The following is a 12,861-nucleotide window of genomic DNA, read 5'->3' on the forward strand; positions in this document are numbered from 1 at the left end:
TTTTTTAGATCACACCACTACATCATATTGGTGCATTTAAACTGATCGATTAAAATCAATATTTTTTTACTACAAACATTTTTAAAACTATAAAACTTTAAAAATGTTTCATACCACTCCAACTATATTTGAAAACTAACGAGCAGTTTGATTTGAATAACTAACAAGCAAATTACATAGAAATTAAGAATAACTTTCATACAAATGTACATATGTATATGGTATGTAATTAATTCCTTTGTATTTTAGCTTCCAACTAAACTACGTGGTTTTTTCGACATAATCGACTAGAGAGTCATGTGTCTAAGAGGAGATTTCTCGCCTCCTCGTTAACATGTGCATTAAGCCTTTTGTAATGGGCATCTGCCTGACTCCTTATTTTGAGGACTCGATGAATATCAGCATTTCTGCAGTGCCAAAGAGCGTTTACAATGCCTCTTACCTTGTTTTGAAAACGTTGTATAACATTAATACTGCTATCATTGACACGTCCGCTCAGTTGCGCACCAAATGACCATACCGGCTTGATTATTTGTTTATAAGGAAGTAATTTGTTGTGTATGGATAGGTTTGACCTTCCTCCAACTAGCCATTTCATTTTTGACAATTTCAGATTAAGTTCAATGCTTTTTATTTTAATATGCTCTTTCCAACTTAAGGAGTCAGTAGGGTAATCTTTTTTCAAAATTTTTTTTTTTTTGCATTTTCTGTTCCCTTATACCCTTAGAATTAATGTAGAAACCCACTTTATCAGTGGAAGGTTTCGAAAAGGCCCAAATATAATAATAACGCTCGACGTTCGGAGCGCTCGGAGTGCACACCTCAAACTTTAAACGCGTTTTTCTCAAAACACACTTTTTTAAACTGGCAGACATGATTCCTGTCGAACTACTCAACCGATTTGCTTAATTTTGTTTTTTAACTGTTCACAAAACGCCTGGCTATCGTCCCTATATTTTTTATAATTTATTGACAATGTTATGACGAAATTTATGTAAAAAAAAACATGGGAAAGAATTAAAAAGAAAATGTTAATTAGTTTTTTTATTTATCAACATGTTTTCATGATTCTGGTCTAACCATGCACATACTTCTTAAGTATAAATTGGGTTTTTGTGTTTCAGATGAGGAATCGTGTCCGCCAGTGAAAAAGGCATCTCATTCACCCAGCCATTTCTCTGACAGATGTCATTCCAAAAATTCCGAAAAAATTTGTTTATGCACTCCTCGATATACCTCATGATATGTGAAAAAAGTTCTATTATACATAGAATAAAAATTTTTATGAGTTCAACTAATTAATGAGTTGATTACATGTTGCAGGTTTCGCCCAGCTCTTTCAGCAGTATTGCGGTGTCATCAGCAGAAGTTGATACTTCAATGAGGAACTTTTGCTTCAAATTCTGGAGAATTTATTTCCTTGTTTTACATGGGAAATCTCACATTGATATATGATTCTAGAAGAGCACAATACTCAATCGGAAGCCATGATTTTCGTTTTTGCATAGGGGCTTTGTGCCGCACCTTGTCAAAAGCTTGCGCAACATCAAGGAATACCGCTGAGCATACGTTTCCCTCTTCCAAGGATTTTTCTATTTCGGATATTATTCCATTGTTGAATGCTTGTTTCTGAAGTCGAACTGATGCGATGGGATTAAATGCTCTTCGTCGATTATAGATTTTCAACCGTTAGGTGAACAAAACTATAATATTCTGTAGCAACTGGTTGCAAGAGTATAAAAAGTTTTGAGATTTGTGGAAGTAGTGAAATGTGATCCTTTCCTGGCTTAGGAACCATAACAACTTCGGCAACTTTCTAAAGAATTGGAAAATGTGTCAGACGGATTGCTGTATTGAAGAGATAAACATTTGTAATTAGATCCAGCTGCTTTCTTAATTTTAAACTTTTTAAGTTCACAAATTGTGGTTGCTCTGATTGTTCCATGATCCTGTTGAATACTACTGAGGAACGCTAATTTACTATTCTCATTTGGACAAAAGATATACTTTATTCATAATTTAGAATTTCTCAATTTATTCCTCAAAATCTAAGTTGTTTTGTTAAATAATTAATTTTACCAGCGGGTAGAGTTCTCAATGCTTTATTGAGATGAGTACCACCAGCACTGAGTTACAATCAGAGAAGAGAGACAAAGGAATTTAAAATACCGTTACTTCGAAATATTAACAAACAAAGATAATATCAAACAGAAATGTATGATAAAAGAGAGATGAGAAATAGAACACTTAGATAGAACAGTATTGCCAGATCGACTTAACATTATTAGAACATCAACTTAAAACTGACGTAAACAATCCTAAACATGTTTCAATCCTCGAAACAATTGTTTAAGTCAATTTCCGGCATAGCCCTACTGCCTAAAAAAGGGTTCCACGGAGCGGTCGTTTGAGTTTGCAAAATAGTCAGACGTCACATGGAGCTAAATGAGTCGAACACGGTAGTTGCGGCACGATATTGATTAAAAATTTGGCGAAAAACTCACGAAGAATCATTGCAGTATATAATAGTGCATTATCGTGGTGCAAAAACCAAGAGTTGTCGACCCATAATTCCGATCTCTTTTTACGAATAGCTTCGCGCAAACGACAGATAACACTCAAAAAGTATTACTTGATAATAGTTTGGTCGGTCGGAAGAAATTCGGAATGTACCACACATCGATAATCGAAGAAAACTGTCAACACCCTAATTTTTGACCTGCTTTGACGATGCTTTTCGGCTTCGGCTCAGCTTTGCCACGATATTCAGCCGGGTTGTAAGCATAGATCCAATACTCATCGCCAGTAATAATATGTTTCGCATCTTAGTAGTCGGTAAGCATTGTTTCACAGACGTAAGTGCGACGCTGTTTTTCGAAAAAAAAAATTGTGATTTTACTTGGGATCAAGTGATATTTCAAAATGGTTTCCACTTCTCTTTCCGATATCCCAAATATGCTAGCAAGATTTTTCTATGTTGAATAATTTCACTCATCGTAAAAATCGCCGAATGCACTTTATGTACATCAGAAAGACAAGTGTGTACTAAACTACTAAGATGTGAAATTTGGCGCAGATGTCACTGACAATCATACCAATCTAGTTAAAAAATATTTCGACGAATGGGTTTTCGCGCGAAATTTAAATTAATAAATCTTACTATTTTTGAACACGAAAATCTCCACAGTTTATTATCCAAGACGTCGCATACAATCTCCGAACATATTTTTCAGATCAGAAATTAACGGTTTTTCTTGATATATTGAATGTAAGTCTCTAAAGATACAAAAAAATGTTGTGAACATCAATCATCTCAAATTAAGAGAAAAAACTTTAATTGTGTTTAATATTCTTCGATCACGGTCATAAGTTTGGTTGACGCTATAGGGGATAAAAGTCAGATCTTTGAAAAAAAAATGTTTCGCAAATACTGACAAGATTTTTGTCGAATCGTCACACCTTCTTTGATTGGTCTTGGCGGGAATAATTTTGACGGTAAAAATTATTTTGAAGTTTTCAGTCAAGACAAGAGCATCATTAAACAAATATTTTTCTGTGGATAACTGTTTATTTCATTTACAATTAAAAAATTGGAAAATATACAAAATATTCAGAAAAAACCGAAGAGATGTGATGAATGGTTTTCGAGTTACAGCTGACCGATTGTGCGTTCGTAGAGATCGATATACATATGTCTTATTTAAATCTGATGGACCTTCACCTTTAATTTGCTCACACCCGAATAGATTTTATGCCATACCATACCTCGGAAAATATTATACAACATTTAGTGTTGTTTTACTTTTCATATAATTTGTATTTTATTGCAATTATTTTCTAAATTATAATTTTTTAGGTTAATTTCACTTCATACATTAATAATAATGCAATCTTTATTTGTTGCCGCGCTTTAAATTTAAATTTTTTGAAATTGATATTTATTAAAAATAAATCAAAATTTTGTAAACAAATTCAAAACTTGATTTGAGTTTATATAAAATTATTAAAAAATTCAAAATTTATTTATTTATTAACAAAGTTTAAATTTAATAAAAAACCATTGGACATTTAATAGAAAAAACATTCACTATTACGTAGAAAAGGCATTAAAAATATATTTAAACAAACATTCAAAATTGAACAAAAACGAAAATGAAAATATTAAAAATAAAAGTTTACAGCACACAAACAGAGCTCACAAATTTAAAAGAATTCATTTGTTTGTCTTTTTATTAAATTCTTTAAAAAAGTATCGTATATTGTTAGCATTATTAACTTTCTAAATAAATATCATAATAAAACATATCAATAATTTCATTGTGACGTTATAATTTAACAATTATATAAGAAAGTGCATGTTATATGGAATTTATATTCAAGCGAAAATAATTTCTTGCTTTGTTTATCATTTGATTCGCTTTGTGCTATACTTTTTTTCATCTTTCATAATTTTACATTGAAAATTGCTTAGTCCTCTTTTTATTCAATAAATACAATTATTATGGAGACCGCACTTTCGAATGAAATATTAAAATATAAAATTTAACAGTTATAAGGGGAAATGTAAGGAAGCGTTGGTAGAAACAAGCATTAATTGGTTGCCTTTAATTTACGGCTATGAGTAATACATTGGGGTTCATAAAAATTGGGAGAGTATGTGTATGTATGTACGTTTATAGCCACTAACTACTTATATGCAGCTTTCAAAACCGCATCACAAGCCACTCAGTTGCACTTAAAGATCCTTAGCCTTTCTATTCAATACCTTCGTGTAAACTTAAGCCTACAGCTTTAACACACGCTTCACCTCCACAGTGGGGAAGGCCGCAAAATCGCAGTTGGCGGCACGATGTGGATTGCGTTGCAGATATTCGCCGAGTATTTCAGCTGCCAAGTGACTAGCGCGCGAGGAGATCTCCGCCTTGGCGGGCACATGCTGATTGCGTCGCTGTTGCGCCACAATCGATTGTGCAGCCATTGGATCCGACTTGGGCGCGGCCTGTAGTAGCGATAGCGCCCATGCGTGTTTCATGCGCGTGAGTTCGACTTCCAGTTCGGTGATGCGTTTGTCCTTCGGTTGCGGCACATAAATCGGTTCGAACTTCTTCAGCTTGTCGCGTATATTCTGTGCCTGCATGCGTAAGCGTGCGTTGCGTTCGTTATGGACCACTGTCTTCAGCAACTGCAACTCCTCGGCGATGAGTGGTGTGCTGCCGGAGACGCCGTGATTGGCGAAGGCGGCGCCACTGCCGCTGGTCGTTGAAAGGGATGAGTCGGCAAAGCGTTTAGTGCCGCCAGTCGATTTGAGTTTCTCACGCAACGTGCTCTTCTCGCTCTCCAAAGCTTCAATGTCACTCTGCAGATGATCCAGCGTATCCTCGTACTCTTTCTCCTTCTTCTGCAGTTGCTCCAGCTGCGCATGCGTCTCCTCATATTGACGCTTCCATTTTTCAACCGTGTGCTCGAATTCGCCCTGCAGCACGGACAGTTTCTTCTCGGCTAAGTCCTTGCGTATCTGCATCTCGGAGAGTTCGTTCTGCTTTAGCTTGGCAGCCAGTTTTAGTTGTTTTATGTCGGCTTCACGATTTTCGAGTGTCGCAGCAAGCACGTTCTTTTGCTCTAACTGCTTCTTGATGAGTTGTGCGCGTGAAATGATGGGTGAGACGGGTTTCTCTTGCTTCTGATTGGCCAAGGACATAATCTCATACTCTTTGTCCAACAAATACTGTGCCATTTGTTGCAAATCGCAGTTGGCCTGTGCCAACATGCCCTTGAAGTTCTGTGATGGACCACGATCATCCTGTTCATAGACACGTTCGCAAGCCTGTGTGAGCAGTTCCCAGAATTTCGCATGCTCTATGGTGTGCTCAGCGGTGTTGTCCGTTTCAATTGAGGCGGCTATTAGCTGCACACCTTGCTTGGTAGCCAAATGCATAACGGACATGACGCGCGACAGCGAATGTGCCAGCTGACGCATGGCTTCCAGTTTGAGCGGCGATATGCCACATTTGATGACATGCAGATCCTGTGGCAAGCGGCGTTTGATCAGCTTCACTTGCTGTTTGATCGCCTCCGTTTGCTCGTTGAGGTATTGCATGAGCAACATGGAGTCACTGGTGTCACCACCCTCGCGTACAATGGTGCGCGCAATGGTAACATCATTCAAGATGGACTCGCATGACGAGCTCAGAGCAGCGACGCAATCGCGTATCATCTGTGTTTCATTGAGTAGATCCTCGCCGGCTAACAACACAGAGTTCATTGCATTGAAGAAAGCGACGCATTTCTCAATGTTCTCTGTGGTAGAATTCTCATCTAATTGATTCGACTTAAGCAACTCAATAATGCCGTCGATAGTTTTCTCTTGTGCAACCATTTCGGGCAGTGAATTTCCGGCGCGCAACAGCGTATCTGGCTGACAGCTATTCAGTCCGTAGAGTATTTGATGGAGAGCGCATTGTAAATTGTGTATGTAGTGCATGAGGCGGCACTTGAAGGCATACTGCTGCACTGAGTGACCCTGAAAAACGGCCTCACGTGTTATATTATCCACAGCGGGGAAGCGTTCGCGCGTCTGGCTTACCACAATGCCGCATTTGAAAACGATGCGTGAGATTAGCAATATCACCAATATGGAATCGTGATCACCGCCACGGCTCATAAACGACTCCGGCATGAATGCAGTCAACATTTGCACATGTTCCGTTGCTTGCGTTAGTTCGATTTGACGCAGCTGCACGTCAATGGCGCGTGTGTATGCCTTCGACTCAGCGAACATCTGTTTATAATCGATTGTTTCGCTGGCGATCTTGACACCGCTGGGGTCTTGTAGAGATTTAGGATCATTGTTCGTAGTGCGATCACGCAAATCCAATAACTGTTCATTCAATTTCTGCACAAGTTCGCGGAATTTGGTGATTGTTTGATCGCGATCATAAATTGTCTCGATAGCAGCGTCACGTTCGCGCAGTGCTTCCTTACGTGCGGCACTCAGTAAATCCAATTCTTCACGCAAATCCATTTCTAGTTCATGATTGCTCTCTACCAGCTGCTCATGCACTTCTTCAAGCGCTTCCAGCTGTGCCACCTCCTCCTCAAGCATTTTCACCTTATCTTCGAGCTCCATTTTCTTCTCGGCCAATTGCTCGACCATTTCTTCGGCGCCAAGTGCAGCATCGACTTGTTCCTGCAGAAAGAAAAGCAAGTATTAATTAAAAGAAAATTATTTGCGGAACAACAAGCTTAAGCGGCTTAAAGCGAAATGAAATGGCAACATAAAAACTAACGCTGGTGTATTCGAATCGATAAACAAAGCTTTTGAAATAATTTACAATTTTTGCGTTTACCTCCTGAACACCAGTTTGGCAAGCAGTTACGGGGGAGAAATAGAAGAAAGATTTTCGGTAAATTAAACGGAATAATATTATTAAACATACTCATAGGTGCCAAAGGTACGTGCCACACGGCAGGCGCAGCACGACAGACTTCTTTGCTTGTGCTTATAAACAAAGCTAAAATAAGCTCGAGAAAGTTTGCAATTAAACCACTTGGCATTGTGTGCATCACTGATAAAAAAATGTGATAACGGCGTATTGAAATAAATTAAAAAAAAAGAACAAAAGCTTAAAAATTGTATTGGTGGCACCTTCTGTGGCTAAAGTGCTTACAAAAAGGTTTAATCTATGTATGTACTTTCTTGAAATTTTATAAACAAGAAACAAAAGGACCATATAGAAAAACTTTCGGCAAGAATAAACATGAGCGTCTGAATGGATGCTACAACTAAACATTATTCTTATATCTGCGCCAGTGTAAAATAAAATGTCTAATGTCAACAGATGAATTGCTATACAATTGGTAGCTAAACTGTGGTAATTACACATTTTATTTGTTTTGTTATGGAAACATTTTGTATTGCTTTTAAATACAATGTGTTTCATCTGCGCACCCTGGACCGCCAGTAAGGGGCCTTTACTCACTTGCAAGTCGGCGACTGTCGCTTCCAATTCATCAATTTTGCTCGATAACTTTTCCTTTGTACGCTCCAGTTCCGCAACTTCTGACTTCCTCATTTCCAATTCCTTTGTAAGCTTCTGTATGTCATGTTTGTCATGGGCTGACAAGTCGCGCAGGCGCACCAGTGTCTCCTTTAAACGTGAATTTTGCTGTTCTAGTTGTTTGAATTCATAGGTGGAGAGGCCACCACCTTCAGCGGAGATTTCACCAATCGAGGTTTCAGCTTTGTTTTGCATTTCTGAACGCATTAGTTCCAAGTCCACTTGTAATTCCTCAATACGTTCCCTTGCAGAGTCCAACTCGAGCTGCAGAGTATCTGCTTTTTCTTCAGCCATTTCTTTGTCCAAGGTGATGAGCTCGACATTGTCGGCCAGTTCAGACATTTCTTGGGCATGTCTTTCACGTGCTTCGATGGCATCTTTTGTTTCCTGCTTCGCACGCTGTAGTTCCTTTTGTAGCGATGATTGTGCAGTCATAATTTTGCTACGAAATTCTTGCAACTGTTCAAATTGAATTTTCATCTTATCAAATTCACGTAGGCGATCTTTGTCTTCATTACGGCGTTGTTTTAAAGTTTCCAATTTTTCCGTTAAATCGGTTACTTGCATTTGCAAATCCTCGATGAGTTTCTGTTGTTCAGCGGCAGCGGCCTTTTCTTCAGCAGTGGGACCTTGCGGTACAGCGGTAAAAGAGGGCGAGCGCATTGGCTGCAATGGCGTAAATTGCGGCTTGAGGATCTCAAGGAAACCAGTTTCGACGAAAGAAGCACGTTTCGAAGTTGAATGTGAAGCATTGCCATTGCCACCCTCAGCCGTGGGTATGGACGAACTGGATGCCGTGGCAGAACCAGCGGCGTGATCTCTGGCTGTTACACTGGGTGGTTGTAAACTCTTCCGGCCGCCACTGGAACTACTTGCTGTACTGCCACTACGTTCTATCAACGAGGTGGACAGCTGCGAACGTGAACCCAGCAATGATTGGCGGCTGGAAGAGAGCGAGTTACGCGACCCGCTCAACCGTGCTTTAGTGGGTTGGGTCATGGGGGTTCTAGCGCTGCTGCCACTACTTGCCGAGTCAGCTATGTCTTCTGATGATTTCTTCGAATCTGGACTGCCACCAATGACACGGAGCTGAGTCGGACGCACAAACATGCCACAATTTTCACCGCATTCAAAGTATGTCTGACCTTTAATTGTGCCATTGTTCTTACCCTTTGGTTCGTCAAGCACCACGCCCACCCACTTGCCAACGGCGAAGCTGGTCATACCAACATAGGCAACAGTTCCTTGAAGATCCTTGCCGGTTATATCGACCCGCGCGCCCACCTTCAAACTCCGCTCCGACATTAGGTCGGTTTTAAGTTAGCCGGTACCGCAAGCGAAAATGTATATAAATAACAATTTCTGTATGTTTGTGTGGGCAAGCAGCTGCGTTTAAAAACGGAGAAGCCTGCAAATAGTGTTACCATAAATTTTTAGCTATACAAGTAAACATACATACATAATCATAATATACAAAAAACACATATTAACAATATGACAGCACAAATAGGATGACGTACGCCGAATCGACAAATCAGCGACTCAAACAGTTAGCTATTATGCCAACGTCGTACGGGTGTAGAAAAACATGGTAAGAAAAGTAATAACACAAATTAGTCATCCTCCCTGTTTTTAGTATTGGCCTACTCTCTAGACAGTCGAGAAAACTTCACCAATGGCCATACGCTCTTTCTATTTTGCCTAGTCACTACATACCAAATCTTATTGTTGCTTCTGAATATTTCCTAAATGCACACTTAGACTCTAACAAACAATTTACTTGAATTTATAGCAAATTTTATAAGTTTTCGACTAGTGCAAAAAACTGGTGAAAAATATTTGACAATCGCTATTGGAATTTGTGCCGAATACTTGTCAAATAGAAAGGCGTCAAATAAGACTTTCCCGGCAACTTTCGGCAAACAGCTGTTCGGTGGCGCTGCCAGATATTTGCTAAATTTAATTATTTTTCTGGAGCTAAACTTTATTTTCCATTGCCCGCTAGATGCCTCCATAATGAATTTGAAAGTAATTTTAACGGAAATTATTCATACATAATTACAATACGGTTTTCTTGCTTTTTGGGTATTTTTTTTTAATAAATTAATTTTACTATACTTTACATATGCAACGTTTTTTTTTAACTTACCCAAATAGAAAAAATTTTTATTTTATTTTGAATTAAATAAAAAATATTATTGGAATAGACCATCAGTTGTTCTTAAAGCCCATGTAATGTTTGATTTTAGTTTTAGAACCCAGAACTTAAAATTTTCCAAAAACCGTCTCACGATAGTCGGGTCTACGTAACGGACCCGTATTTTTCATCGGAACGGACCCGTATTTACAACAATAACGTTGACTTTCAAAATAGTAATACATAATTACCAAGAGCGTGCTGTTCATAGTGATTACAGGACACTGCAGGTGGATGAAACACTTGTCCAACATGGGCATAGCCTTTGTGCATATTGCCGATTTTGTGACACAGAACAGGAAACTCCAGAATACCTGGTTCTAGATTGCCCAGCAATTTGTAGAAGCAGGCTCAAGGCCTTAGTATCCATTCACGTTGACAGGGATCACATCACCTCAGTCACGCCCACCAAGCCCCTGCAATTATTCAGAATGCTGGATCTTTGTGACCATGTGTGATATAGGAGAGGACACAATAGACCAGTGCAAAAACTCAATTATTTTCAATTTATCTACGGTCTACTTAACAGGAACAAACACGACAAGTACAACACGCAAAGCAAAATTCCTAAAATAACTAGTTTAAAACAAATATCATCCAAATCCGTTATTATTATGCAGTGAACTCAAAATAGTCTCGTTATTTATTAATTTACCCAAATTGCCATGAGAAAGTGTATGAACTCAACAAGAAAATTGGACTGTTACGACTTAATTCACTTATTGAAACACACAGTGGCTCGAATATACATGTGTTCCAAATCCCGACAAGCTCGGCCATTTTGAATGTTCATTTATTATTCAGTGTTTTGGAATTTTTACTCAAAAAAATAGTCAAATTTTGTGTGAAAAACGTTATTTATTAATTTACCCAAATTGCCAAAATGTTCTCAGAAGGCCGAGAAGATGTGAACGACGAAGAGCGTCCGGACGCCCGTTCGGTCGAATGTGAAAACAGTTTTCTTCGATTGCAGGGGCGTGGTGCATCGAGTTCTTGCGAAGAACGGTCAATAAGGAATATTACCTGCAAGTTAAGCGCAATTTGCACAATTATTTGAAGAACAAAAATCTTAGATAACGCCCCTGCTCACACATCGTTGCTTGTGCGCGACTTTTTGGCCAAAAACAACACACTAATGATGCCGCAGCCACCGTATTCCCCAGATCTGGCCCCCTGTAAGTTTTTCTTGTTCCCTAAGCTGAAGAGGCCCATGAAAGGACGACGTTACGCTTCTTGTGACGAGATAAAGACGGCATCGATAAACAAAATAGATATTCATGATTAAATACATAAATAATTTTTGAAAAAACACAAAATTCGCGATACTTTTTGAACTCACCTCGTATCCTCGTAAATTTAGTATTTATTTTCAGACGGATTTTTGCTGTATAAAATAATGACGAATAATATTGCGCTGAAGTTAAAAGTGTGTAAAGGAGAGAGGCAGATTTGAAGTTAGAAATTAGACTTAATATTTTCTTTATTCTTAATATTTATAATATTCTCTTCCCTCGATTATATCTTCCACTTCACGAATATGTTTTGTATGGACTCTAGAATTTTTGAATTTTTCATACGATCTCTATACTTAAATTAAGCTCAGTGCAGTTATTATTTCCTGGTCCCTACTCAGTTGTCACGTATTCAATCATAGATCTCAGCCTAACGACTTATGCTGAATAAAGATGTCGGGAAGTATTAAATTTAGACGAATATTTTCGGAAGTCACTGTATGTCCACATAGATTTCTTATGATGCACGTTTACATTATATACATACATATGTACATATGTATGTCTATAGGAATATAAAACCTAGGAAAGAGCAAATGTAGCAGATTTGACAATGCTTATTTGTTCTTTTTCATGCCTCAAATCTCAGTAATTCAGTTGGTCTCTTCAATTGAGGCGAGCTTACGGATGGAAAATAACTATAAAATGTAAAGGTCGTGTCAGACTAGGTATGTGCGTACGTTCCGTAGCGGAAATGTATGCAACTGACAACTGAGTTGAATGTATACTTTTTTATGGAGGAATTGACATTTGACCTTGTCGATTATGAAAATTTTTTGTTTACTTGCGCAACGCATTCATTATGCATACCTATACGTTACGTACGCCCCTTCATTCGAATAATTATCCGTCTTTAACGTACAAGTACCCATTCTGTCGCCACCTTAAGGTTCAGAAGAATTGCTCCCACGAAACATTAAATATCTTGTTACCCTGCATATAACCATTAGTTTAACTGATTTTTCCAGTATCAAATTAAAGGTTAGGTTTAGGAAGAAGGACAACATCAAATACTTTCCATTGTTCGAGTATAGGCAGTGCAGAGCTACGTTGTAGAAATATAAACCGGGGATCAAGATAGATCTCTCTGAATATGTTTTACATCTGCCGTATGTTATATGGCATTTGGATCGGATTCGGATTTTTAGTTTCGGCACCAGTAGAGGGAGAACTACTTACTCGGTCAGCGGTACAGATAAAGGAATGAAGTGGACCAAAAGTTTTTCGTATATAAGTTAGTCGACGATTCCAAAATCATTGAATTAACTATTTTGAACTTGCGGAAATATTTTATAGCTAATTATTTTTAGAATTT

The 12,861-nt window shown here is 38.3% G+C and overlaps 1 protein-coding gene across 3 annotated transcripts; it reads right to left on the reverse strand.

The window, feature by feature from the left end:
- Window positions 1-4,202: 4,202 nt before the first annotated feature.
- LOC126761260 (dynactin subunit 1) lies at window positions 4,203-9,916 on the reverse strand. Of its 3 annotated transcripts, none has more exons than XM_050477267.1 (3): window positions 9,774-9,916; window positions 7,980-9,465; window positions 4,203-7,186 (listed from the first exon to the last, which is right to left on the reverse strand). In XM_050477267.1, the coding sequence occupies exons 2-3, from the start codon at window positions 9,360-9,362 to the stop codon at window positions 4,784-4,786; spliced, it is 3,786 nt and encodes a 1,261-aa protein (XP_050333224.1). In that variant the 5' UTR covers window positions 9,363-9,465; window positions 9,774-9,916; the 3' UTR covers window positions 4,203-4,783. The 3 variants fall into 3 exon arrangements, with proteins under 3 accessions (XP_050333224.1, XP_050333226.1, XP_050333225.1); XM_050477269.1 differs by having other exon boundaries at window positions 9,578-9,916; XM_050477268.1 differs by lacking the exon at window positions 9,774-9,916 and adding an exon at window positions 9,517-9,536.
- Window positions 9,917-12,861: the final 2,945 nt, after the last annotated feature.

The sequence above is a fragment of the Bactrocera neohumeralis genome, chromosome 6 (genome assembly GCF_024586455.1).
Source record: "Bactrocera neohumeralis isolate Rockhampton chromosome 6, APGP_CSIRO_Bneo_wtdbg2-racon-allhic-juicebox.fasta_v2, whole genome shotgun sequence".
Lineage (NCBI taxonomy): Eukaryota > Metazoa > Arthropoda > Insecta > Diptera > Tephritidae > Bactrocera > Bactrocera neohumeralis.

Excerpts from the sequence above, each read along its gene's own strand:
- LOC126761260 (XM_050477267.1), bottom strand. The coding sequence starts at position 9,362 with ATGTCGGAGCGGAGTTTGAAGGTGGGCGCGCGGGTCGATATAACCGGC. Across the intron at positions 7,187-7,979 it reads CGACAGTCGCCGACTTGCAA|GAACAAGTCGATGCTGCACT; the intron begins GTGAGTAAAGGC and ends TTCTTTCTGCAG.